This window comes from Melospiza melodia, chromosome 16, assembly GCF_035770615.1.
Source record: "Melospiza melodia melodia isolate bMelMel2 chromosome 16, bMelMel2.pri, whole genome shotgun sequence".
Classification (NCBI taxonomy): domain Eukaryota; kingdom Metazoa; phylum Chordata; class Aves; order Passeriformes; family Passerellidae; genus Melospiza; species Melospiza melodia.
In genome coordinates, this window is record NC_086209.1 from 3,323,899 (window position 1) to 3,348,051 (window position 24,153).

The window sequence follows — 24,153 nt, forward strand, 5'->3', positions numbered from 1 at the left end:
CTTACCTCTCATCAGGTGAGTGGAGTGCTGAGGTCTGGGCTGCCCACACCAATGAATCTTTTTGTCACAGATGAAGAACCTTCCCTGTTCCAAGCAGTAATTCCAATTAATTAAAGTTGTATAACACTTCCAGAGAGGGAGTGTTTAGCCCAAGCATAGGAAATAACCATTCACAAGTCTATTAAATTAGACAAAAATGGTTTTAATGCAGTCCTTGCCTGCAGTGCAGTATAAACCATAATAAAAAACAACAAAGCAGAACATACAGGATATTCAGCTGTAGAAACTGTACAAACACTTGGAAAATGCCAGTGAAACTCCACAGAGCATCAGCATAGTCAGAGCATTGGTCTGACAGTAAAAACGAGTATCCAAGGCTTTTGTAAAAACCCATTTGATATCAAAAGTCTCAATGCCAGCAGCAGCAGCAGCATTAAACTCCTGAACACAACACCCCAAAGGTGGGCAGCAATCCTGCTGTGATATTCCTTGCAAAATAATGACTTCCCATTGAACTGGGGGGAGGGATGTGTATTAAACCAGCAGTTCTGACAGAACACCTGCCAGCCCCAGTCCGTGCTGGGCCATAAGAGCAGCTGGGTGCAGCTCCCACTCAGGGGGTGCTGCTGTGTCCCAGTTCTGGCAGCTCCACGGGGATGGCAGAGCTGATCCTGCCCCAAAGGGAGCCCCCAAAAGGGCTCCCCCTGCAGTGGGGTTCTGCTCCAGCCCCATCTTCCAGTGTGTGAAACCCCCTGGCTTTTCTGGATGACATTAAACCCTGCTGATACACTGACAGCACCACGCCTCTGCCATTCTCTGATGCTGAGATCCAGCTCACTTCTATCCTTGAGGGACCCCTTTGCACCACAAACAGCATTTTCAGCTGAGGAACAGCCATCTGAGCAGGCAGCTTATACATTTATAAAATAACAAGACCTTTCCTACTTGCTGTGTTCCTACCCCAAAGCTCCCCGCTCCAGCAGTGGATCTGGAGTCACTCTGGAGTAGCTCCATGAGTAGAGCAGAAAGCCATTCCATAGTGAAGTTAACTCCAAAGAAGGATGGAGCTCCAGCAGAGCAGAGGAACCACAGCTCCACCTCCTCCCCCCAGCTCTCAGGCACAGCCTGGTCCCTCCCAGGGAGGGGCACCTGCACCAGCCCAGCAGTTCAGGACAGCAGCAGAGTTCCATGTGCTGAGGGAATTCTGGGACACATCCTGGAGGCTGCCAGATCCTTCAGAAAAAGGTGGGGGAATAATAAACCAACACTTTCACTTTGGGCTTCTGCTTCTCTTACAGAGGGAAGTGCTGAGAAGGGCTGCACTCACCTTCCCCAGGTTAGAAGGGAGAGGGGGAGGCTGATTTTGTTGGGTTTCCATGGGATTTAGTGCAAGGTTTAACCCAAGGAAGTGCTTCAGGAAGTACTGAAACAGCAGGGAAGCCCTCAGGTGAGGTACCTGCCTGTCTCAGGGCTGTCTGACAGCACTGCATGCAAGCAGCATTTCTTTTCAAGCACAGCTGGAATAAGAAGCAGAGACGATCCCTTTGTCCTTTTTGTTGGATTTTTTGAGGGTTGTGGTTTTTTCCCCCCTCCTTAGCATAATTTCTTATTTTTTTTAACAATGGCTGTTACCCACTAAAGTTTTACAAATGCTGCTGTAAATCTTAAAACCTCATACAGAAAAAAATAGTATTGTAAGGAGCATGCAGGCATGAGCAACTTACAGGCTTGTATGTGAAATGTAAACTTACATTTTATTTCACAAGGTTTACATCCCAAATGGAAGCTGGAGAATGAAGAAATGAGGCTTTAGGAAAGAGAAAATGCAGGAAAGTGGGATCCTGCTCTAAGCAAAGCCTGATGAGGGGAACCACAAACCAATACCTGACAAACAGAGAATAATTACAAATAAAATACATGGCACAATTGCATAAAATGACACCTACTCACCTTCACAGTATCCAAAAAAACCAGCACAAGCAGCTCAAAGCTGAAAATATTTATCTGCATGTTCAGGAGGAAGAGGGAATACTCCAAGTGGGATGGAAAAAGCACAAGAGACCAAAACCCTGCAGCAGTGGGTGTGAGCTCAGTGTGTGTGACCAGGGCAGGGAATGCAGCCCATGGCAGAGCCAGTGCAGGGTCTGCCACACCAGAGCCCCTCTGCCATGCAAACACCTTCAGTGACCTGAGGGATCTGATCAGTTCAGGTGAGTTTAGCTTTGCAAGTGTTCTGTAATAAAGCAGAAGCTGATAGAATTGGAAAAATATCAATAAAATTGAGGTATTTTCAAGTACTATGGATCCATTTCAGAAATCTGTACCACAGGAGTCACTGAAATGGAAACATGACCCTTTTGAGTTAATTAGTTCTGCCTTAATAAACAAGGTCAGCAGTGGCTCCTTCCCCTGCTAATTAAACCCTCCCATGAGTGCCTCAGCTCTGCACAGAGTAACTGCTCAGCAGAGTAACTGCACAGAGTAACTGCTCAGTACATCATTCTTCATAGCTAAATTCAGGGAAAAAATTAGTAATTTTTTCCCCTTTTACATTTTACATTCATATCACATGACAGACTTTATGCATCAAGTTGTGCTTTCAGTCCAGACCAGCATCCAGAACTACAGAGCTGCAGCTGGTGTGGATTTTGCTGAATCCATTCCTGTTTGGCCCAGGAAGCAAACATTCATTGCATAGTGGGATTTGGAAGCTTCCTGACTCTCACCAGTGGCTGCACCCCTCACAGTGGGTACAGCCTCCTCAAACATACAGAGTGCTCCCTGCTTGAAGGAAAACAAGATTATCCTACTCCAAAAACTTCCAATCAGCAAGAGAAACCAAGTCCAGGTTCTTTGGGCAGGACTTGCTGGCCCAGGGCTGGATTTAGGACAATTGCACACAGAGAAACATCACTGTGATGCTCTGTCTGGGGTTTGTACCTGAATGGAAATGGAGAGAAGGGGGGAGGTGAGGAGTGGCTGTTAGGGGTCAGTTATTGTAGAGGATGAATCCAGGAGCAGAGGGGTAAAAATGGAGGCAGCACAGTCCAACCAAAGAGTTCCCTCCTTTCCCAAGGTGAGATCACTTGGAAAAGCTGCTCCAGGCTGAGAAAGCTGTAATGCAGATCCAGTGCTAAGCAGAGAAAGCAGCTCCTGGAGGGGTGGGGACAGTTCCCCTGCTGCCTGCACACTGCTCCAGGCTGCAGAGAACACCTGCAGCAGCCCCTGCAGCCTGACAGCCACACTGACAGCAGCACCACAACTGAGGCTCTTCATTCTCCAGGTTCCCTGGATGGAGCTGCACCTGCAGCACACACCCAGAGGGTGACAGTGACACTGGTGGCAATCCCAGTGGGGACACTTGGGCTGCTCCTGGCACACAGAGGGCTCAGGGGTACCTGGAATGCTGGGCACCAGCACAGGCAGTGTGAGATGGCCCAACATTCACATGGAATCATGGGCAGCTCCCAGAGCTGCAGTGTCCTTGGTGTTGATGGGACTGGGGGATGAATCCCACCCCTGGAATGCTGGGATGGAGGGGGCAGGCAGGACAGAGCTTTGCTGACACAGCCCTTACAGTCAGTGATGGTGGGGGAGAGCCTCTGCATGAGGATCAGGGCATGGAAAACAAAGGAGGTGCTGCAGTGAGTTACCTCTAAGAGCCATTTGCAGGTTAAAAAAGCCTACCACACACTGGGCTGAATATTTTCTCTTTTGTCACCAGCAGCCTGAGGAATTTCTGTTTTCCAGTGCATTTACTCAGCATTAAAAGGACAAAGGTCAGGGTAAAACAAGGATATCACCTTAAGTGAGCAGAAGGGGATAAAATGGAGCTGCTCACTCAGACATGTGGGTTTTCCCATTTTGTTCTGCCTCATTTTACACAACTTTTGGGTTTGTTTCACATTTCATTAAACTTTCCAGCACCTGATGTGTGGACATTGAGAAGTGGCTCTGAAGAGATAAACTTTGTGTTGTTCTAACAAGAGTTTGTTCCAACCATGGGAGGCTGAGCTGCTTTGAAGGAAAGGGAAGAGATGACCACAATTAATTACAAGAAAAGTGAATAAAAGTTCCTTGGAAACATTTAAAACCCTTTCTCAATCTGAGCTTGGTACCTGTGCCATCACAAAGATATCTGCCTTAGTATGAGAAGACAAACCCTGATTTTCAGAGCAGCAGCAGGAGCAGACAGAGGAGCTCCTGCACAGCTCACTGTTCCTGCCTGGCACAGAAACAACTCAAACAATGGCAAGGCTGGAACCAGAGCCAAAGCCAGGAAGGGCACAAGAGCCTGCTCAGAAAACTCCTGTAAATCCACACAAGCTCTGGGAAAATACACTTCAGCTGGCAGGATGAAACAAAGTCACCAAATCACCTTCCTGGTTTTATATACAAAGAATTTAAAGTTTTTAAAGGCACAAATAGCACCTCTGTAGGTGCTACATTCTGGCTGTGTTTAGCTGCCATCATCCTCTCAAGCTCCCCCTCCAGAGCACATTTTGCCAGGAATGAGGGGATTAATTCAGCTGCCACCTTGCATCACACACAGCACAAGGTCCAACACCAGATTTACATCAGAAATGCAGCTTTAGATTGACAGGGAAAACCCTTCCAGCACTCAGCAGTCGTTTGGTGACAGAGCCACTCAACAGATGGGGCTCAGGTGGCTGAATAGGAACATTTTCAGTGTTCAGGGCCCCCCTGAGGAGAGACAAACCCACAGGAGCCTGGGCCAGCCCACCTGGGCCCCTCACAACCAAATTCAGCAGTGACACATCCCAGGGAGGTCAGCACTGCTCCACACACACTGCAGGGGCTGAGGGACAAAATTCCATCCCAGGGCACGGATCAGGCAGGAGTGAAACACCTTCTCTTAGGGAAGGAACCTCTGCAAGGCTCTCCTGGCTCACAAACACATCCCTGCAGCAGAGGAACAGAGGAAAAAGGGGCTTATTCTGTAAGCAAAGCCTCCATCACCAACCTCACTCATCAGCTCCTTTCTCCTGTCATGCACAGCTGCTCCTGTAGTCACTGCCAACACCAGTGGGCTGATAACAAACACAAAAATGGGATAGAAAATGGTACTAAATGATCTTAGAGGCAGTACACCAATACTTTTAGCATGCACCTAATTCAAACAAGAATGATGGACTGGGCTGAATCATGCAGATTAAAAAAAAAAGGACTCAGGTCTAGAAAAATATCCATAATCCAGCCAGTCAAGTCTCAGTTCCATGCCCCAGAACAGAAACAGGGATTCACCTCTTTGACTGTAAATGCAGCAAAATGCAGAAACAAATCTGATCACCTCTTAGTGCAGAAACCCCTGAAGCCACTCAGTGCACTGAGCTCGGAAGAAGTCTGAAAAAATTCAATATATCAGTTGTGTCTTCAGCATTTTGGGGCTAAAGCCACCCCTGTGGAGTGAAACTCCAAACATGACTCTTGGAGCCAAACTTTCAGTGCATATTTCAAATTCCCATCTTCCTTTCTGACTCCATGAACACACAAATCTCCATCAAACACTGATCCAGGAATGAGATGATATTTTAACCCTAGGAATTAATGAAAACTGGACTGTCTGAAGTTCCCTTTTGCATTTTAGAAGCCTGCAAGTGGGATGCAAGAGCACTATAACCCAAACACCAGGAAAATAACACCCTCCCTAAAAATGTTTTAAAAAATCTATGGCCACAATATTCTTGAATCTTGATACTGGCAATGTGAATATTTTATTTTCACTCACAGCTGCACATGTACATGTGCATGTTCAGCACTTTTGCTTTCAACACTTTTACATTCAGCTCCCAATTTAGTGCCAGATTTAACTGGGTCTGTCTTGCATTGAGCTGAACTCACTCAGAATTTAAATACATGAGAAAATGCCACTTGTCAGAGAAGGTTGGAGAATCAGCCTCAAAATAAATAACCATCCCCAAGAATATTATGGCTTGGAAGAATTTCAAGAGCTCGAGTCCCTGATGTTTGCAAAATGAAAAGGCCTTCGGAACGCACTCGCATCAACATCTGTACCTGTTCTGAATAAAAAATAGATAGTATTTATAAAATAAAGAGAGCAGGCCAAAGATTGGCCACAATCACTCTGTAAAATTGTTCTGTTAACTCTGTAACTTAAATTTATAAAGCCTTGGGACATCTGGACAGCAGGATTCCTGGAGAAGCACTCTGGAATGCAGATTCCCATCAGACAATACTTCAGGATGTTTTCTCATCTTGAAGATCCACCTGTTTTCTGCCCCTCAAAACTGAAGTCCTTGCCAAGAGAAGGGATGTTGGCTCCTGAGAGAGAAGCTGAAATTTAAAGAAATACAAATGTGCAACCACTGCTGTTATGAGGGACTGAGGGCTGATCTGGGCTTTGGGAGTCATTTCAAAGCCACGAAGAACAAGAGGAAAATGCTGATTTTGCTTGGCCTGGTGGGATGGCAGGATGCAGCCCTCACTGCTGACAGAAAACACTCTGGGGAACAAGGCAGAGTCCCACACCCACTGACAGCAGTGTGGAAGGGAGCCAGGCAGGGATTGCAGGGCTCTGCCTCAGCAGTCACTGCCTGCCCTGCAACTGAGAGGGGCAAAGCCCAGCTGGCCACTCCACCTCCTGCCAGAGGGACAGCAGGGGATGCTGCTGGAATCTCATCAGTTCCATTCCCCTGGACAGCAGGACACTGTGCCCTCCTCACTGCCTGCAGCTCCGGGGGCAGGGTGTGGGTGGGGCATCTCCACCACTCTCCAAGGCAGAGCAGGGAATGTTCTGGAAGCAGCACCTGCCCCAGCTGGTGTCAGACCCACCTTTCCCAGGGGGAGGGAAAGCCTGGAGAGGAGTGACAGCTGATGTGACATTACAGGGCACTTCCTTGTGTCCCCAGCTGCACCTTGGCTGTGCTCAGTTTAACACCTCACCTGCCCCTTCCCACACCTCCCACAGACCCCAGAATTTCCATCCTGCCACTGTCCCAGCCCTGTTTTCCACAGGAGCTGCAGGATTGGTGTCCTCCCCTTCACAGAGTGCTGGGCTCTGTTGTCACCTGTGCCACCCAGCCCAGGGCCTCCGAGAGCCTCTGCTGCCCTCCAGGGCCCCTTGAATAAGGGATTGCTGGGCAAGCTGGAGAAATATTTTCCTGCTAAAGCCCAAACCTTTTCAACATCACCTCCCCAGTCCCTGCAGAGCAGTGGTGTTGAGGGAGATAAAGAAAGAAACACTGACCTTTCTGATGCAGCTTTCCACCACTGTGTGCTCACACTGCTATGTCTCCCTTTCTATGGCAAGGGATGGGGCCTCACCAGAACCTGTGAAAACCAAAGCAGTTAGAGACAAATAAATCTGATTTTCTCACTGAGAATACATTTTTCACTAAGCATGGGACTGTGTTTTTAAGGATAATTACAAACAAAAATAGACAACCACTTGTCAGAGAGAACTGAGCAGCTGTTTTTAACTGAGATTACTCTATTATTGGCTTTATTTATTTCATAACCAAGTCACAAGCTTTAAAGCCACAAAGATAAATAAAGGTCTTGCAGTTCTAATGGAACATTTCAGGTCTTTCTGGTTAGACACTTTTACTGATTTACCTCTGCTGTGTAAGAGAGAATTTGAATATTTCAGTTGAAAGGACCCACAGTGATCATCCAGTTCAACTGCCTGGAAATGTCAGTTATTTTATAAGCTCTATAAATTGGGAGATTTCATATAAGCTCCAGACCATAGTCTGGGGTGTGATCTAGCCAAAAATCACCTCACTGCCACTGTTTTCATATGGAAGATTTAATTATTTATTCATGGAATTTGAAGTTTGTAAAAATTGGAAGAAGCTCTGACTCATTCCTAAAGGAGTTATTTTAAGCATCATTAAAAATTCACAGAAATGCCATAGTTTGCTATTTTAAAGCAAATTTTGTTGGTTTAAAAACTCATTTGTGTTACCTTGTGTAAGTACCAATATGTATAGAAACCCCCTGGCAGAGCAGGTAAATTTACACTGGAAATAAAGCTGGACAAAGTATAAAGCAGCCTCCTAAATGCATCCCTGAACTCAGGTGTTTGCATGCCTGATTTCACACACTGCCACAGGATAAATACACTTTAAAAAAATCTAAATATTCTCCTCCTTGCAGGCACCACTTTATATCCCAAATAACTGGGCTGCATGCAGCAACATTTACATGTAAATGCTCTCAGTTTGTGGCAGCTTCACTTTCTCTAAGCCTTGAAACACCTTTTAAGTTCATTCACCTGCAAGTAGAAAGTTATTAAAAAAAGAATTGTTTCCAAAGCAGAGCTTATTTTAGTCTGTGCTCATTAATCAAGTCCCAGCTGCTCAGAGACTTCACCAACACAGTTTTTGTTATTTGATTATCTCTTATAGTTCATTTATTGGCTACTGTAGATCAGGATAAGCAATTTCACTAATTCCTTACCCTGAGGCTCTTCATCTATTCCATCCTCTTCCCACTGCTCCTCATTTGCCAGAAGAGGGTTCCGAGCTTCACTCAAGGTTCTCATGGGGAAAAAATGTCCATCCCCCTGGCTGCATGGAAAAGGGACAGAGGGACACTGCAAAAGCAGCAAGAAACTCTAAAAAATGACAATTTCTCTACATTTTTTCTGCAAAGTTTTCTGTTGCCAGTATTTCCCATGTTTACTTAAAATCATCTTTAAGCTTGAAAAGCACTGTGTTTGTCTTTCATTTTGGTTCTCAATTTTTTCAAGGTCTCTGCAGTACAAAAGTTGAAATTTGTGGCCTGGAATCAAGTAATTTTTAGCAGAAGGTAAATGTGATAATTTGGTCAAGTAATTTGAATACAGAAAAAAGGCCTGGAAAAATGTGGACAGTTAGAAGTGACAGGGGAACTAAGGAAAACATTTATGAAAATTAAGCCATTAATAGGTATAAATTTTATCAATTTATCCCACAGATTCTTCAGGGCAGAAATCTCACTTGTGTTTGGGTGACACCCAACAGGAAATGGCCCCACTCTTACTCAAAGACACATAAAACCCCCACTTTCCTGTGACCTAAACCTGGACACAAAATGTGAGAAACTGTAATTACAACAGCTTTTAGCAGGGTTACTTACCTAGAGGCAATAGGCAGCAACCAGAGCTTTTTTTCTTCCCCAAACACTTGCTGGAGGTTCTTCACAAAGCCAAGATTGAATCCATTTTTATCTGGGCCATTTTGAAACACTGGAGCTGAGAAAGCCTCTGCAAACAGAGACAATTTTGGTGGAAAAAAATGAAAATCAATGGCAAACACTGAAACAGGGTTGTGCATTTTATAACCATCTAAAGACAACATGATTTAACAGATTATAGATACACAGCAATACAGAGTTTCAAAATAATGGTTTTCCCATTTTGCACAGCCTGTAAAGACTTTCCAGCTGAAGGCAGAATTTGGTTGTGCAACTGAACCCAGAGAACAGTCAAAGAACCCACAAGGGGTTGTTTCATCCAGAGAATGGAATTAAAAGATCTTCCTGTGGGACTTGATGGAATTCAGAGAGTAAAAGTTTCTAGGTAAAAAACTCTGCATGCAGGATGAAGTAGGTTGGTGCTCAGTGCATATTCCAGAAGTGGCACTGCAGATTTAAATCACCTCATTTGTTAATGTTAGAATGAAAAAGCACTAGGGACAAATAAATGCAAATAAACTCTGGGCTCTGGTGGGGCATAAAATTAAAAAAAGGGAGGAGAGAAGAACCTTGAGTGCCTTAGGAACAGTTTGATCTCCCTGCTCAGCTGCTGCACAGGTCTGATGTTTTGGGATAGATGAGCTTCAGTGCCCCATGAAATGACTTTTGAAGTAAATAACTTGATAAAATCAGAATGTTTGCTCTTTCTTGACAGTGTCTGTTTTGTTACAAAACTTTTTCCCAAAAGCTTTGAAAGTTGAACATTTATCTGAGGAAAAGCAAAGAAACTTTGGCAAAATGATACTATTTTAGATGATAATTTCTTTGATTTTACAGTCACAACTTATTTGTCTTTATCAGTAAAGATGGACACTGTGTTTCCCAAGCTCACCAAGCTGATTGGGGTGCACCCCAGTACAAGAATAAACCATTATTCCTGAAAAGCTGCACTCATTTCACAGCAAATACAGTTTCACATATGCATAACACTTTTATAATTGGATTCTACACTTTTAGGCTCTGGTTTCCCTAACAAAGCTTTTGTCACACCAGCTAATAAATGCAGCTCATTTGCAGTGACAAATTTCTGCAGCTTGTACCAAGATCTTAAATCTTCCTCTCCTCATAAACCAGCAGGAATGTACAGAAATAGAACAAATGCATTTTTTCTTTTATTTTTTTCTTCTTACAGCACCTTTGGTATGTCTTACCAGAAAGAAGAGACAGAAGAGCCTTACCCAGAGTGGATCTGTTCCTGCTGACCAGCCAGCAGTGGTAGCCAAACAGGAACATGAGGCTCACAAAGAACATGATTGCCACAAAGAGAAGGAAAAGGATGTGGAATTTGGAGCGTGCATTGGTCAGCTCACCCTGGAAAGGAAAGCAACACAGAACAAGTGATGGGAACAAATTAAAGATGGAAATTATTTGTACTTAGAAATATAATTCTAAAACTCCTATTGGGAGTTCTCAAAATTTACAGGCAAAAGTGAACATTACTAAATAAAGCAAAAAGAGACAAAGAAATGAATGTGGTTCATTTCCCCTCCTGTACCACAGCACAAAGAGTGGGGGGTGTTATTAACCCTTGGCATGGCTCTGAGCCAGCCCAGCACAGCTGCCCAGGTGGGCATGAGGAGCACCCTGTGCCTGGGGAAATGAGCAGGCAGGAGCTCTTGAAGCCCTGATTAAGTTCTGCTGAGTTTCCTGTGCATACATTAAAATCCTGCACCTTGCTCAAGGTAAGCCCAGAGAAACCTGCCCTGCACATCTGCAGCTATTGGGGAGGGTTAGAACTGAGCACAGATGGACAGGGAAGGGTTAAAAGCCAAGGGGGACACTCCAAGCAGAAGAAAGGCTTCTTTCCCTCTGCAGCAGGAGAGCCAGGTGCCAGAGGTGTCCAGCAGGGACACGGGCAGGCTCTGGGGACATCCAGGGCTCAGGGCTGTGCCTTGCTGGGCGTGGGGAACAATTAGTGCACAGCCAAGGTACCTAAACACAAACATACACAGGTACTGAGGAGAGGAGAGAGAAATAGAGACCAAGGGCCAGTGTCCTGCTGGAGCTGTCAGCTGGCCTTGCTTTCACAGAAACAATCAGCAGTAACTGAGTAAAAGCCTCCTTTGGGTTGCTGTTTTTAAATTGAGAAAGGAGGCCTGGGGGGGTTAGAAAATGAACATGGGGTTTTATCCATCTTTTTCTCTTAAGTAAATATGTACAAATCATTGCCAGGATCTTACACATCAGTGCCAAACATTCCAAGGTACACCCATGCAAACACAAGGATAGGGAAGGGACAGCACCTCTCTGCCAGAAAATAATCTACAGTCTGAAATTCCTGACTTCTTGCTCTGTGCATGATGAACATGTATCAGGAGGTGGAGTCCCAAAGGGCCCAGGAAACACCTCCCAGGAAAATGCAGCCCCTCCACTGCCTGAGAGCAACAGAGCACCGAGAGTCACCAAAGCCCACGAGACTGAGAGCAGATGAAAAAGTAACCGGATTTCATGACTTACTGTCCAATACTTAATGAAATACTTGAAGACTGTTGCAGCAATATACAAGCAATACAACAAAGAATAGGCTAAGAACAGTAGAAAGAATTTGTAGTTAGAAAATCCAATGCAGTTATTCACCCTGGAGGACAAAAGCAAAGTTGAAATCAGGATTGGTGCAGCACACAGTGGGTGTAACACAAAGAGCACGAACCAGTTTTGGGGGTTTGGAACCCCTGGGTCACACAACCCGATTTGCCAACGAGCGGCTCCCCTTAGTGGCCGCAAGGGAACAGAACCGGTGGCTCTGCTTTCCCTCCAACCCTTCCCTGGGCCCAGGAGAAGCACAGTTCCGATTTTTGGAATTGTTTTGAGGTTGGTACCACAAGGAAATGGGTCACAGAGGCAGCAGCTCGTTCCTCCTGTCTGCCTCTTGTCTGCCAAGGAAATCAGAGCCGGGAGTTCTGTGCTGCTTTATTCCTTTGCAAAGCTCAGGAGCCACCTCAGCCCTGCCTGTTTGTTACACACAGCCCAATTCACTCCACCCTGGTTACAATTGTCCATGCACGGGACAGCTCTGGAAAGGAACACGGGATATACAAAAAACCCCAGTGGGTGTTTGTGTCAGAACTCAGGTTTGGAAAATCTTCTACAATTTTGATCACCAGGAAGGTTCAGGTAGGGAAATGTTTGTGTTGTTTCTGAATTCTTAAATCTTCCTTTTTTTTTTTTAAAAAAAAAGGAGGAATTTAAGAAATTTAGTGGCAGCAATTTTGGAAGGTGTAAAGCTCAATTATTCCATGCAGCTTTCTGCACAGACTGTCTCTGACCATCATCAGTCCAGAAACAATCCATGTGCAATTGTTGTTATTGGGAGCACCCCAAGTGCAGCTGAAACACTGAGAGAGCCCAAAGAAAAGGCTAAGCTGGAGTTCCTTTCAAATTTGAATAATAGTTAATGAGTGAATTAGCAGTTGGGGTTTAAACTTTATCAATATTATAGCATTTTTACACATGGGTTATGGAGCAAATGTGAATGATTTGTTAAAATTTAATTTCAGGCAATCTCAAAGTGCAATTATTTTTTAAGTTTCCCAAACTAAAGAGATGGATGGCCTAAAATGTGAGAGGCATACAGACATGAGAGGCATAAGAAATATATCTAAGTAACCTTTCCTTTCAGAAAACCACAAACCAGTTATCTAGGACATACCATGGACAGTGATGATCCATTTTTAGCACACACCTGCAAAAAGACAAAAAAGAAAAATGGAAGATTTTTAATTGGTACTTCATTACCAACTGCAGATCAACAGCAAAACTTTGATTTTTGTGAGGTTTCTACACAATAGATACTCAAAATGATGCTGTCTCTAAGTTTTTTGAGGTAGATATAATTTTAAGATGGAACATTTCTTAGTGTTTGAAGACCAACCAATGTCCTTGGTCCCTGTGGAGATAAAGAGACACAAGAATGATTTCTGCCCTAGAGCAGAAGAGCTGCAGCTGGGACAAAGACCCTGGGGAACCTTTTTGTGTACAAAGACACCTGAAGGAGCAGCCCACTCCCAAAACTTGTGATGACAGCAGCCCATGACTCACATGGCACAAACAGAGCAGTGGTGACAACGGTCAGGTTTGATCAGCTGGCATCTGTCACAGAACCGAATCCCTGCAGTCAGAGACAAATTAAAACAATGGAAAAGTGTTTTGTTTTTTTGTTTTTTTCTCTGGTAGTTGATACTGTGCTCATTTCCTAACTATTCTTTTTCTTTCCTCTATCACTTCAGCAAGTGACCTGGTGATTGCTGCAGGTCACAATCAGGTAAGCAACACTCATAACTCTGATGGAGACTTGCAGATGGGGCAGCAATGAGTGAAAGCACAAAATCACAGAACCATGGAATGCTTTGGGTTGGCAGGGACTCTAAAGTCCATCATGTTCCATTCCCTGCCATGGCAGGGACACCTCCCACTGTCCCAGGGTGCTCCAAGCCCTGTCCAGCCTGGCCTTGGGCACTGCCAGAGATCCAGGGGCACCCACAGCTCCTCTGTGAAGCTGTTTCAGGGCCTCACCACCCTCACAGGAAGGAATTCCTTCCTAACATCTATCCCAAATCTAACCCTGATCTAACTCATACAGCCAGCTCAAAAGTGACAAACCAAAGCTGCACACTTGCATCCACATTTACTCAACTACCTACACTTCATTTTGATAATTCTCTATTTATTCCAGTTCTCTGCTTCAAAATGGCTTGCCTGACAGAAACAAGCAGGTCAGAGCCTCCAATATGAACACAAATTTCTTTAAGCTGTGAAGGGAGTGCAGCAGGCATTTAACCACTGAACACAATACAGAAAACTGGTCACAGAAGTATGTGCTGCATCCCTAAGCCAGAGTCCATTTTAAGTAAAAATTCTGACAGATTTAATTATTCTATTTGTAAATGCAGACAGCACATGTGGGCTATTGGATTGTAAATCCAAAGGGTGACATCTTGCTCCTCAAAGGCAGCACCTGGAACTGCACTGAATTAAAGGGCTCAAGGGTTTTTTGTTTTTCCTGTGAGCAAGGGAGGGCAGGAGTCAGGGGGTGCCTGGCAGTGCTGCTGCTCAGCAGGATGCTCTGGCTGTGACTGGGGGGTTGGGGCTCCGTGCCGGGCTGACCTCCATTCCCGGTCCTCGTGTACACCGGCAGCTTCCTGGCGATCTCGGCGAGGATCTGGCGCTGCACCTCGGGCCGCTCCTCGTTCTCGTAGCGCTCCTGGTCAGCGTAGGACATGTGGAACTGCAAGCAGAGGGCACCACAGAGCATTTCACACCCAGCTGAGCCTTTCACATCCAGCTGAGCTTGGGAACGCTTTTACCTCCCGCTCCTGAGGTTAATTCAGCGGGGAAATGTGGTTGTTAAGAAGACAAAGGGAGGCAGTGAGTGCTGGAGAGCCAGAATACCGAGAGACAGCAATAAGAAATGAAAAAGTGAAATTAAGGCTCATAAAACAACTTACTAGAATTGCTCCTATTGCTACCCTAGATGAATGCCATTACTCACCTTTATAACACATTCAGCACCTCTCTAGTGAGCAAGAACCTTTTTTAATATTTAAAACTGGGATTAGTTGTTATTTATAAGTTTACATTCTTGTAATCAGGATCAGAGCAAGGCTGAGTATATTTGGAGTGCCACACAAATTCTGACCTCATTTTGCTGCCTCAGTCTGAGTGTTTTATTAGTATTTCATAGAGAGATAAAATGTGAAAAAAAGGTAAATCTAGTAACCCAAGCAACATGACAAAGTAAATATTTGGTTGAAAAGAATTAAGAGACATTTGCCTCTGACTCTCCTCTTCAGATCAACTGAAGACTGAAGGATTTTTGAGTTCTCTTTAACATCTGTGGTTTTCTTTTGCAAGGGATGAAAGGTGTTGGCTCTCTTACCTTTTTGCCTGGCTGTATTGGGAGAGTGAAAACAGACTTCCAGTATGTCCACACAAAGAGCACAAAGAGAATATGGAATACTACAAGATAGGCCACTAAAAACAAAACGAGAAAAGAAATAAACAGAAACAGAGTAATGACTTCTTAAGCAAAGGTTTCATCCACAATGGGCATAATTCAAATTTTGCACAACAAAGTAAAAAAAAAAAGGAAGAAAGGAAAGGACAGATGTCCATCCAGTGCCACCCATTATTGCAGTCCAGCTAAACCTCATGGCTGAGGGTCAGGAGTGACCAAACTCAGAGCCTCCCCTGCTCCACCTGATCCCATTCTGGGGGAGAGGAAGATGCAGCTGTCAGAGAATTGTCCCACAGGGCAGGTGACAGCTCCATATCCCTGGCAATGACAGGATTCCTGTCTCTTCCCCACATCCCAGGCACAAGCCCAGCACATCTGGCTGGTGCTGAGCAGTGCAAAGGTGAATTTTGCACCTCCCAGTATTGGGGTCCAGCTGTTGCTAAAAGCAGTGGGAAGCAGAGTGTGCACTGCCCACCCCTGCACCATGATCCTCTTGTGAGAGCAGAAATAATATGAGCTTTACATCACCAGAAAAAGCCTAATTTCTTATTAAACATCTTTTACATTTGCTACAATTGATACAATAAATCAGGAAAACTTCCCTGAATTTGATCAAAACCGGGCTTGTGATTACTGAGGGAGAATTGCAAACCAGCCCATGTCAGAACAGTCTCAGTTCAATGTGCAAACCTGACTCCTTTGGCATTTGCAGGCTTTCCATGGACAGGGAGCCAAAGGAGCTGTCCTTCAGCTGCACAGACTATTTGCCATTTCTTTAACTCAGCTCATTAAGACATTATCAAAGTTACAAGACTGTTATTGCAATGAAATAATGTGTTTAAATAAAACTATCTCATTTGCCCTTTTCATATAAGCTTCAAATTCCAGAAAATAAGATCAAAATAACTAGTTGGAAAGAGAAATCTAAAATCCAAACACTTCTTAACTATTTCAAAACACTTCTTTTCCTGTGTGAAAATGGGTACAAAAGGCCAAATGCATCAGTGAGAGCTCCTAATGAGACAGCAAACGATGGGACACATCTCCCAAGGATGTGATGGACTGTGGGAAGGAGCTGTGAATCACAGCTAAGTCATTCTCATGCTCCAAGCTGGTTTGAGATGTTATCCTCACACTACAGGTGGAGCTGAGCCATTTTTAATTAATATAGAGGGAGATAAATCTTGCAACAGGTTTAATTTTGTTGATCAGCCTAGCAGCACATTAGAGGAAGCTGACCTGGAGATGCACTAACAGATTAGGCAACAATTAACTTTCTTCTGCAGAGCAACCATTAACACCTTTCAGTCATTACCATCCTGCTTTCTGCAGTTTCTCTGTAGCAATTTCAAACATTTGAGCTGCTTTATAGAGGAATTTACTGGATGCAGCAATCTGGAGGATCTTTAAATGTCAGCTGGCACTGCTCTTCATGGAACAGCTCACACTACACCTACTCCTGTCCTTCACAACCCCTGAAGAACAAAGTCACCAAGAGAACACCTGGATTAGCCAAAAGCATCCAAAGAAGGAGAAAAATATTAAAATAGCCACTGACTCCTTACTCTTAGAACATGGCCATTACCTCCACCAACACACCTCAAGAATGTCACTGAGCAATCCTACTGTGCTGTGACTCAGGATCTGTTAGTGGGCACCAGAACTGAGGGAGAAAACTTAGCAAAAATAGCTTTCACTGAAAGATCAACCAGAACAGCAAAAAAAGCCAGGTGGGCTGCAGATGGGAACTAGTATTTTCTGTTTGGCTTGTAAAATCAGCTCTGGAAATGTGAAAGGGAAAGGGAGAAGAGGGGTGTGGGTGTGCACAGATACACACAGAGCTTTTCCTGAAGGAGTCAGAGGGATCAGAGCCTTCCCATGCTCTGCCCAGACAGAGCATTTCCCAGGGCAGCCAGGAGCTCAGCATGCTGAGTGCCTCAGGAGGGTGCAGTCACAGGAAGGAAACACTGAAAGAGGATGGACCTTAAAAATATGACAGCAGATATTTCTGATATCTCAGCCAGAACATTTGTGAGCCCTTTTACATGAGGGTTGCATGGCAAATAATAAATTATCACACATACCTTTCTCCACAGGGTTGCTCACAGTCACTGGAAAAGAAAAAAAAACAAACAAGTGTCCACAGAGGAAATATGAATCCCAGAGAAGTTTGTGGCAATTAACATTTCTGTGTGAAATACAGCCATTTTAGGAAAAATGTTCACATTCAAGAGGCAAAGAGAGAGCCCACAGCTCAGCATCAAACCAAAAGTATCCATAAGAACTCTTCACTCACGCACACACCCACAGCAAGATGTTCACTCACTCTCACTTGTGCTGTCTTTTCCCTGCTTATAAAATAAATTCTGTATATTTTGCATTAGAAATATGATAAAAGCAATCCTGTGGTGACAGGGAGAAGATCACCAGGGCTCCTCTAGCCCCTGTGTCTCTGTATTTACCACACACTTGCAGCTGCTTTCTACTGATCTCAAGGTGGTCTTGACTCTTCATTGTAAGCACTGTCCCAAAGCATTTCTGCATCAGCAGGATTAAAAACTTCTAAATTTCTCAGCTTTGGCCAAGTCAGCAACTGCAGTGAGTTCATTGTTTTTTTACACCACCTACCAGCAGAAATTTTACAACCCCTTCTTACTTCACAATGAGAGAAAAGGCCCTCCTAACAGAAGCCTCTGAGCAAGCAGCAGAAGGTGCATTGTTCAGTGCCTTCTTGCAGTGACTATTTGAAAATCCATCCATTATCTGAAAAGCCAGCATGCAAGTTTAACAGAAGAGACAAGGACAGCTTTTTGAACTGAAAACAGGGAGTTCTGTGATACTTTGATAAAGCATTGCTTGGAAGACAAAGCTTTGTGCCACACAGCAATGGAGATGAAAAAAGAAACCGAATCTTTGTTGTTTCTCTGCTCACTCAATTCGAGGTAAACAAGACTGTTAGGAAACCTTCAGTTTTCCCTTTGCTTTGCTGCCAATCAAGGCACGATGAGCTGTTCACAAGCAGTGCCTGGCTCCCTCCTGCAGCAGGGCCTGGCTAAGGATTTACCTGAGATACAAAAGGTTCTGGGGAGGATCCCTGCTGTCACCGTGGCACACAAGAACTGAGGCCTCCTCCTGTGACTCACTGGCCAGCCCAGCACTGAGAGCCCAGAGAGCATCAGGAGGTGCCTCCCAGACATCCCCCCAGCTCAGCACAGCTGAAAATGCAAATCCAGGTTCCAGACAAAGCATTCACTATTGACAGGCTCCCAGCAGCTGAGAAGAGGCAGCCAGCTCAGCAAGCCTTGCTGGGTTAGAAATTAGAGAGAGACAACATCCTGCTTGGCAAGTAACAGCACAGGCCAACAGTTCATGCTCCAATCCTGAAATAATTCAATCAGTGCAACTTCTGCGTAGATAAACTCCTCCACACACAAATAAAAGAGATGAGAGAGAAACGAGGCAAAAAAACCAGGTGGGTGTGGGCAAATGAATGAACTTAAGCTGTGATTCCACACAGCAAGCTGAGCTCCTGCCAGCTGAACCTGCACTTGGGGAGCAGCACAGCCCAACCCAAACCTCACTGAAACCACCTGAGCCTCCTCCAGCAGCTGCACTGGCACCTGGGATCAGCCCCTGCTCAGGATTACTGAATTTGCACAGCACATCTCAAAACACTGACAGTGTTCCAGGAAAATGCTCCACATTTTTTGTCACATGTTCTAATGACGGTTCCATGCACCTCAGAGATATCATCCTATGTGAATTCTTGAAAGAAACAGCCCACAGTCTCAGAGATGGGATAAATGTGATGAAGTGTTTGGGGGCTTTGCCAAGCTGCTGATTAAAACAGACCAAAGAAGCTGCATTTCATTCTAGCTCCCACGGAGAAAACACCAGCAGGTCTCACTGCACTGCCAACCCTAACAAACACCTGATTTATGTTTGCTGTGCAGCGCCAGCAGGCAGCTCCTGCCCCAGGAACATCTCAGTCTATCCTTTCTGGGACGTCTGGTTTCACTTGTCTGCCTTACTCTGTCCTGAGGAGTCACAGCTCCTTCTCACAATTTCACAATTCCAAGCTTCCAGCTCTTCTCTCCACCAGAGCTAACAACTCTTTTTTCCAATAGCACACTAAACCAGATATAACAAATATAACAAACATAAGAAAGTTTCCAACTTACTACACAGTTAAGTTGTTACATTAAATATACAATTACTAGCCAGCATAAAACTTCCTCTTCTCAAATGCAGTGTTTTCTGTGATACTGTAACAATTCCACGCCTGAGTGTGATCCCATGTAACCTATTTCTTTCCTTTTCAGAATACAAACATAAAACCATTGTAAGGCAGGGCACAGACTGATGTTTGTTACTGTTTAGCTCATAAATCACATCTGGACGTTATCAAATCACAACAACGCCGCCTTTCACGGTGGGATCACCGTCCCAGCCCTCTCAAACGCCACCTCCCTGCTCCAGGGACAGACAGAACCAGGGCCCAAGGACCGACAGACAGCACCCCCAGCCCGCAGCCCGCCCGGCCGGGCACAAACCCTGCGGAAAGCAGGGCAGCACATCCTAAACCCCACTGATCCCGAGCAGGGCTCGGCTCCTACTGAAGTGTTTGTCCCTGTGCACGGATCGCTGCCGGCATCGGAGCCTCGGGACACCGAGGGACACCGAGGGACACCGGGGCCCCGCTCACACCGCGGGCACGGCAGGAGGAGGAAGAGAGGATGAGGAGAGCGAGGAGGAAGTGGAGAAGGCGAGGAAGAGGAGGAGGAGGGAAAGAGGAAGAGGAGAAGAAGGAGAAGGGAAAGAGGAAGAGGAGAAGGAGAAGGGGAACAGCCGAAGCCCCCGGCCCGCCGCGCCCCCCGCCCGCAGCTCCGCGGGGGCCCCGGCGGCACCGAGGGGCGGCCCGGAGCAGGGACCCCGCTGGGCACGGGCGGCGCTCACCGAGGCAGAGCTCGCAGACGTACGCGTAGTAGGACCAGAGCAGGAGCAGCGCGATGAGCAGCACGGGCACCCAGGCGAAGGCGCGGCGGCAGCAGCGCAGCCCCCGCCACAGCGCCATCCCGCCGCCCTCAGCGCCGCGCATCGGCGCGCGGCTGCGCGGGCTGCCCCGGGGCCGGCGCGCTCGGCGCTCGGCTGAGCGGCCTGCGGGCAGCGGCGCCCCCTAGCGGGGCGGGCGGGCAGTGGCGCTCGGGCTGAGGGAGCGGCGCCGCGGCCGCGTTCACCTCACAGCCCGGCTGAAGGAGCTTTGCTCCGGCCGCTGTCCCCTCACAGCCCGGCTGAAGGAGCTTTGCTCCGGCTGCACCGTCCCTTTACAGCCCGCCCGTGCCGAGCCCGGCTGAGGGAGCTTTGCTCTGGCCGCGCTGTCCCCTCACAGCCCGCCCGTGCCGGCTCCGTGTGCTGGGGACGGCAGGGTCGCGGTGCTGCTCCTCTGCCCAGCCCTGTGGGCACACCCGGGGCGCTGTGCGCCCCTCCGGGCTCCGCAGCTCAGCACACCCGCGGCTGCCGAGGTGATGGCGGGGCTGGAGCGTCCCTGAGGGGAAAGCTGAGGGAGCTGGGGCTCGGCAGCTTCAGGAGGAGACGGCTGATCCATAAATATCTAAGAGGAGGTGTCAGAGCATGCACCAGGCTCCGCTCCGGGGGCCCAGCAATGGCACCCGCGGAACTGATGCTTGGGAAGTTTTAGCTGGACATGAGGAATAAGTTCCCTGGCAGTGCCCAGCCCTGAGCAGAGAGCAGAGAGTCTGTGGTGTCTCCTCCCTGGGGATATTCCGGAGCTGACTGGACACGATCCTGTGCCCGGTGCTCTGGGATGGCTCTGCTGGAGCAGGGAAGTGGCACCAGACGGACTCACTGTGGTGCCTCCCCTCTGACCCATCCTGGGACCTTGCAGCACTGTCCTGTCCTCTGCACAGACAAGAGCTTGGCATTGCCTTCAATTTCCTCAGCACACACCTAGGAGTATGTAAAAAAAAAAAAATACAAACACACTTCATATACAAGTGAATATATATGTAATATTCACTAATATTCACTTACTACTATGGAATATCCATGGGAGGATCATATTCCAGACAACTTGTGGAACAAAAGGAGTGCCATCTCAACATGGCATTTAATGTATAAAACAGAAAACAAAAATAACCCCCCTGCCCTAGACTGCTCCACAAACCCCTTTGAATTCTGGTAGGAATCTCCTCATTCTCACTCAGTGATTTGAGTTGCAGCTCCAGGTAATTAACTCCACTCTATCATGTCTGGTAAGGAAATTAGTTTTCTCATCAAGACAATGACTTATCTGACAGAATGTTCTTCTGACAAACCTCTGGTGTAATTTGTGACACTTTCTGGTCACCTCTTTGTTCAGCAAGGTTTTTTTCCCCTCAGAATTTGTTCTAAAACTTCCCTTATTGGGATCACACTCGGAGCTGTGCTGCCTCCACCAGCCCTTTTCTGTTTTTGGGTACAGGCACCACATTTGCCATTGTCCTGCCCAGATCAATGAATTAAGACATCAGTCACAAATCCTCAGACCACACCTGTAATTCCATATTTAGTTCTCCCACTAGTTGAAGAGGGATATGATCTACAACCTCTGTTTTTTTTCAAAAAATCTATTCACAACTGAGGTGACGGTTCTATTAACCTGTCCTCTACCCTACTCAGGCTTTACAATCAGTATTATCTTCTTCTCCAGCTACTCAATTCTTCCTTTAATATAAAACCTGAACATTTGGCACCTGTTTTAATTTTCTGTGTGGGGTTGAACTTAACCAAGATTTTGGGGAGCCCCTGCTGTACAAAAGTGCCTTGCAGACAGGATAACATAGGTTGGCCAGAGCTTAACTAGAAATTGATATTTTTTTTATACATACACACATATGAAAAATCTCCTCCCAGGAGATTCAGGAAGGGCATCTAGAACACAAACACCCCAAGATCTGAGGATTTAGGAGAAGAAGATGTGAGTGCCCCCTTGTTTCCCTCCTTCCCCCACAGTGTAAGTGCTGATGAGGAATATTTTTGCCAGCAATACATTTTATAATCACTAAGATTTAAAAATCACTTTTGTGAGTTAGATCACTCCCTGAAGCAGCTCAGAGAATCTCCTCTCCTGAGGCAGATGGGATCAACAGCACATCCATGGGACATTTTTCCTGCATGTTCCTTTGAAGCAGGAGGGCACCTTCCCCACAGACAGCAAAGGAACAGGCAGCAGTGAGCAGATTGTGTCAGGTAAAGCCTCTGCAAATAAAGTTCAGGCTTTTTCTTTTGTTCAACAGCCAGTTTTTCTACGTGCTCTAAGGGCCACATGGATCATCCTCAAAATTCTTTTTTCCTGGGCTTCCAGGGGACACTTAGTTATATAAACATGAGCTCATCTGAGGTGAGATTCCCAAACGCAGCTCTTTGAAACAAAACAACCAGGTGACATTAAATCTTGTGACTCTGAGGGTGTATTTCTGCACTTGTGGTTCTGCTGTAACTCCCCATTTGAAACAGCTGGAGTGAGATATAAGTGAGATAAGGCTCCTCGTGCCCTTTCCAGAAATCAATACTGCATGTGTTATTCCAAGTAAATATTAAATCTAAATTGACCTTCAGTTGCAAAAGGAGAGAAAAACCCTCTGGATGTGCAGCCTGATTGGGCCCCACAGGAAATACAACAGTGGGATTATCCTAAATAAGATCCCTATCCTTAAATTCAACCCTGACCACGAGCAGTTTCCTGCTAAAACACATTTCACCAGCTTTCAACAGGGAGAGGAACTTCTGCAGAGCTCAGCAAGCTGTGGTTGCACCATGGTGTAACAACACTGTTCAAAAGCACTGCCACAGACTGCAGACAAAGCCCCGGGTGCCAGCAGCTTTAGGGTAATTTAAAGAAGGCTCATCATCACCGGTTCTTCTGGAGAAACGAAGCGTTGGGTGCTTAAAGAAAGGAAGATGGTGGTGACTCACCAGTGGCACTCAGGGCACCAGGGAACACTCATCCCCAAGAGCAAGGCTGACAGCAGCTAAGATGGCTCTGGCACTGGTCCAAACCAGCTAAAAGAAATCAGGAAACAGTAGAAATCAGGGAAGAAATGCCAATTTTTACAACAATTGCAGAAAACCCCACATGTACCAATTTCTCTGAGATGCTCTTTCCTGTGAGAAAATGCTTTAAAAAAATCACTCATGGTAGAAAATGCTCAATTGTCCTGTAAAAATACCACAACTGGAAAATGCAGTTTGTCTTTGCAGTGCTGAATGTGAAACTGTGCCTGGCTTAATGTCTGAATTTCAAAATGATATTCTGATTCAAAACCCAAAGTTGCACAAGTTACTTCCCCAGTGTTCATTTCCAAATCTTGCTTAAGCTGGTAACACATGAGCCTTGGAGCTGTGGGCAAAGTCAGCTACAACCCCTGCAAGCTGCAGGGAGCCAAACCTTGGGCAGAGCCAACTTTTCCAACTACTCTGAAGCCAGGGCATGTAAAATGAAGGAGTGACCCAATTGTCAGACATATTTTTATCTGGGTAGGTTCCACGTGGTTTTGCTTATCAGTGACAGAGATCCAAGAAGATTTGATAATCCATGAGCTAAAATGGGAACTAAACCCAACCCTGGCTGGCTCCTGAGCTCCTGCTGAGCTAAAAAAGCTTGTGAGCCCCAAGGCTGGCCCATTTCTGTCCTTTATTGTAGGAAAACACAGCAACCCTCCCTATCTCAGACCCATCTTGGCCTTCCCCACGCTGTACTTGTAGGTAAGGAGATAAATCTAATCTGAATGCTCAATGTTATCATATCAGATTTGGGCTTTCTCTCAGGACTGCTGCAGCCAGCTCGTGCAGGGGAGCAGGCAAAGCTTTCCTAGGGCATGCACTGAGCATTGGGACTGAGCTACGAGCAAGTTGTATTTTTGTTACAAGCATTAAGAACTCTCCACTCCGTGGGATAAGCCACCACATTTACACATTAACAC

At 46.0% G+C, this 24,153-nt stretch overlaps 1 protein-coding gene across 1 annotated transcript; it reads right to left on the reverse strand.

Annotated features, from left to right (window-relative positions):
* Window positions 1–181: 181 nt before the first annotated feature.
* ZDHHC15 (zinc finger DHHC-type palmitoyltransferase 15) lies at window positions 182–20,270 on the reverse strand. Its single transcript, XM_063170325.1, has 12 exons — window positions 20,129–20,270; window positions 17,257–17,283; window positions 15,095–15,189; window positions 14,323–14,443; window positions 13,258–13,327; window positions 12,869–12,901; window positions 11,677–11,797; window positions 10,398–10,530; window positions 9,103–9,229; window positions 8,443–8,552; window positions 7,229–7,311; window positions 182–6,315 (listed from the first exon to the last, which is right to left on the reverse strand). Exons 1-11 carry the CDS (start codon window positions 20,268–20,270, stop codon window positions 7,268–7,270), a joined length of 1,023 nt encoding a protein of 340 aa, XP_063026395.1. The 3' UTR covers window positions 182–6,315; window positions 7,229–7,267.
* Window positions 20,271–24,153: the final 3,883 nt, after the last annotated feature.

Coding starts and splice junctions, on each gene's coding strand:
- ZDHHC15 (XM_063170325.1), bottom strand. CDS start 20,270: ATGCGCGGCGCTGAGGGCGGCGGGATGGCGCTGTGGCGGGGGCTGCGC. Junction 11,798..12,868: donor ATGGATCATCACTGTCCATG/GTATGTCCTAGA, acceptor TTTGTCCTCCAG/GGTGAATAACTGCATTGGAT. Junction 8,553..9,102: donor TTGCTGCCTATTGCCTCTAG/GTAAGTAACCCT, acceptor TTTTCCATGCAG/CCAGGGGGATGGACATTTTT.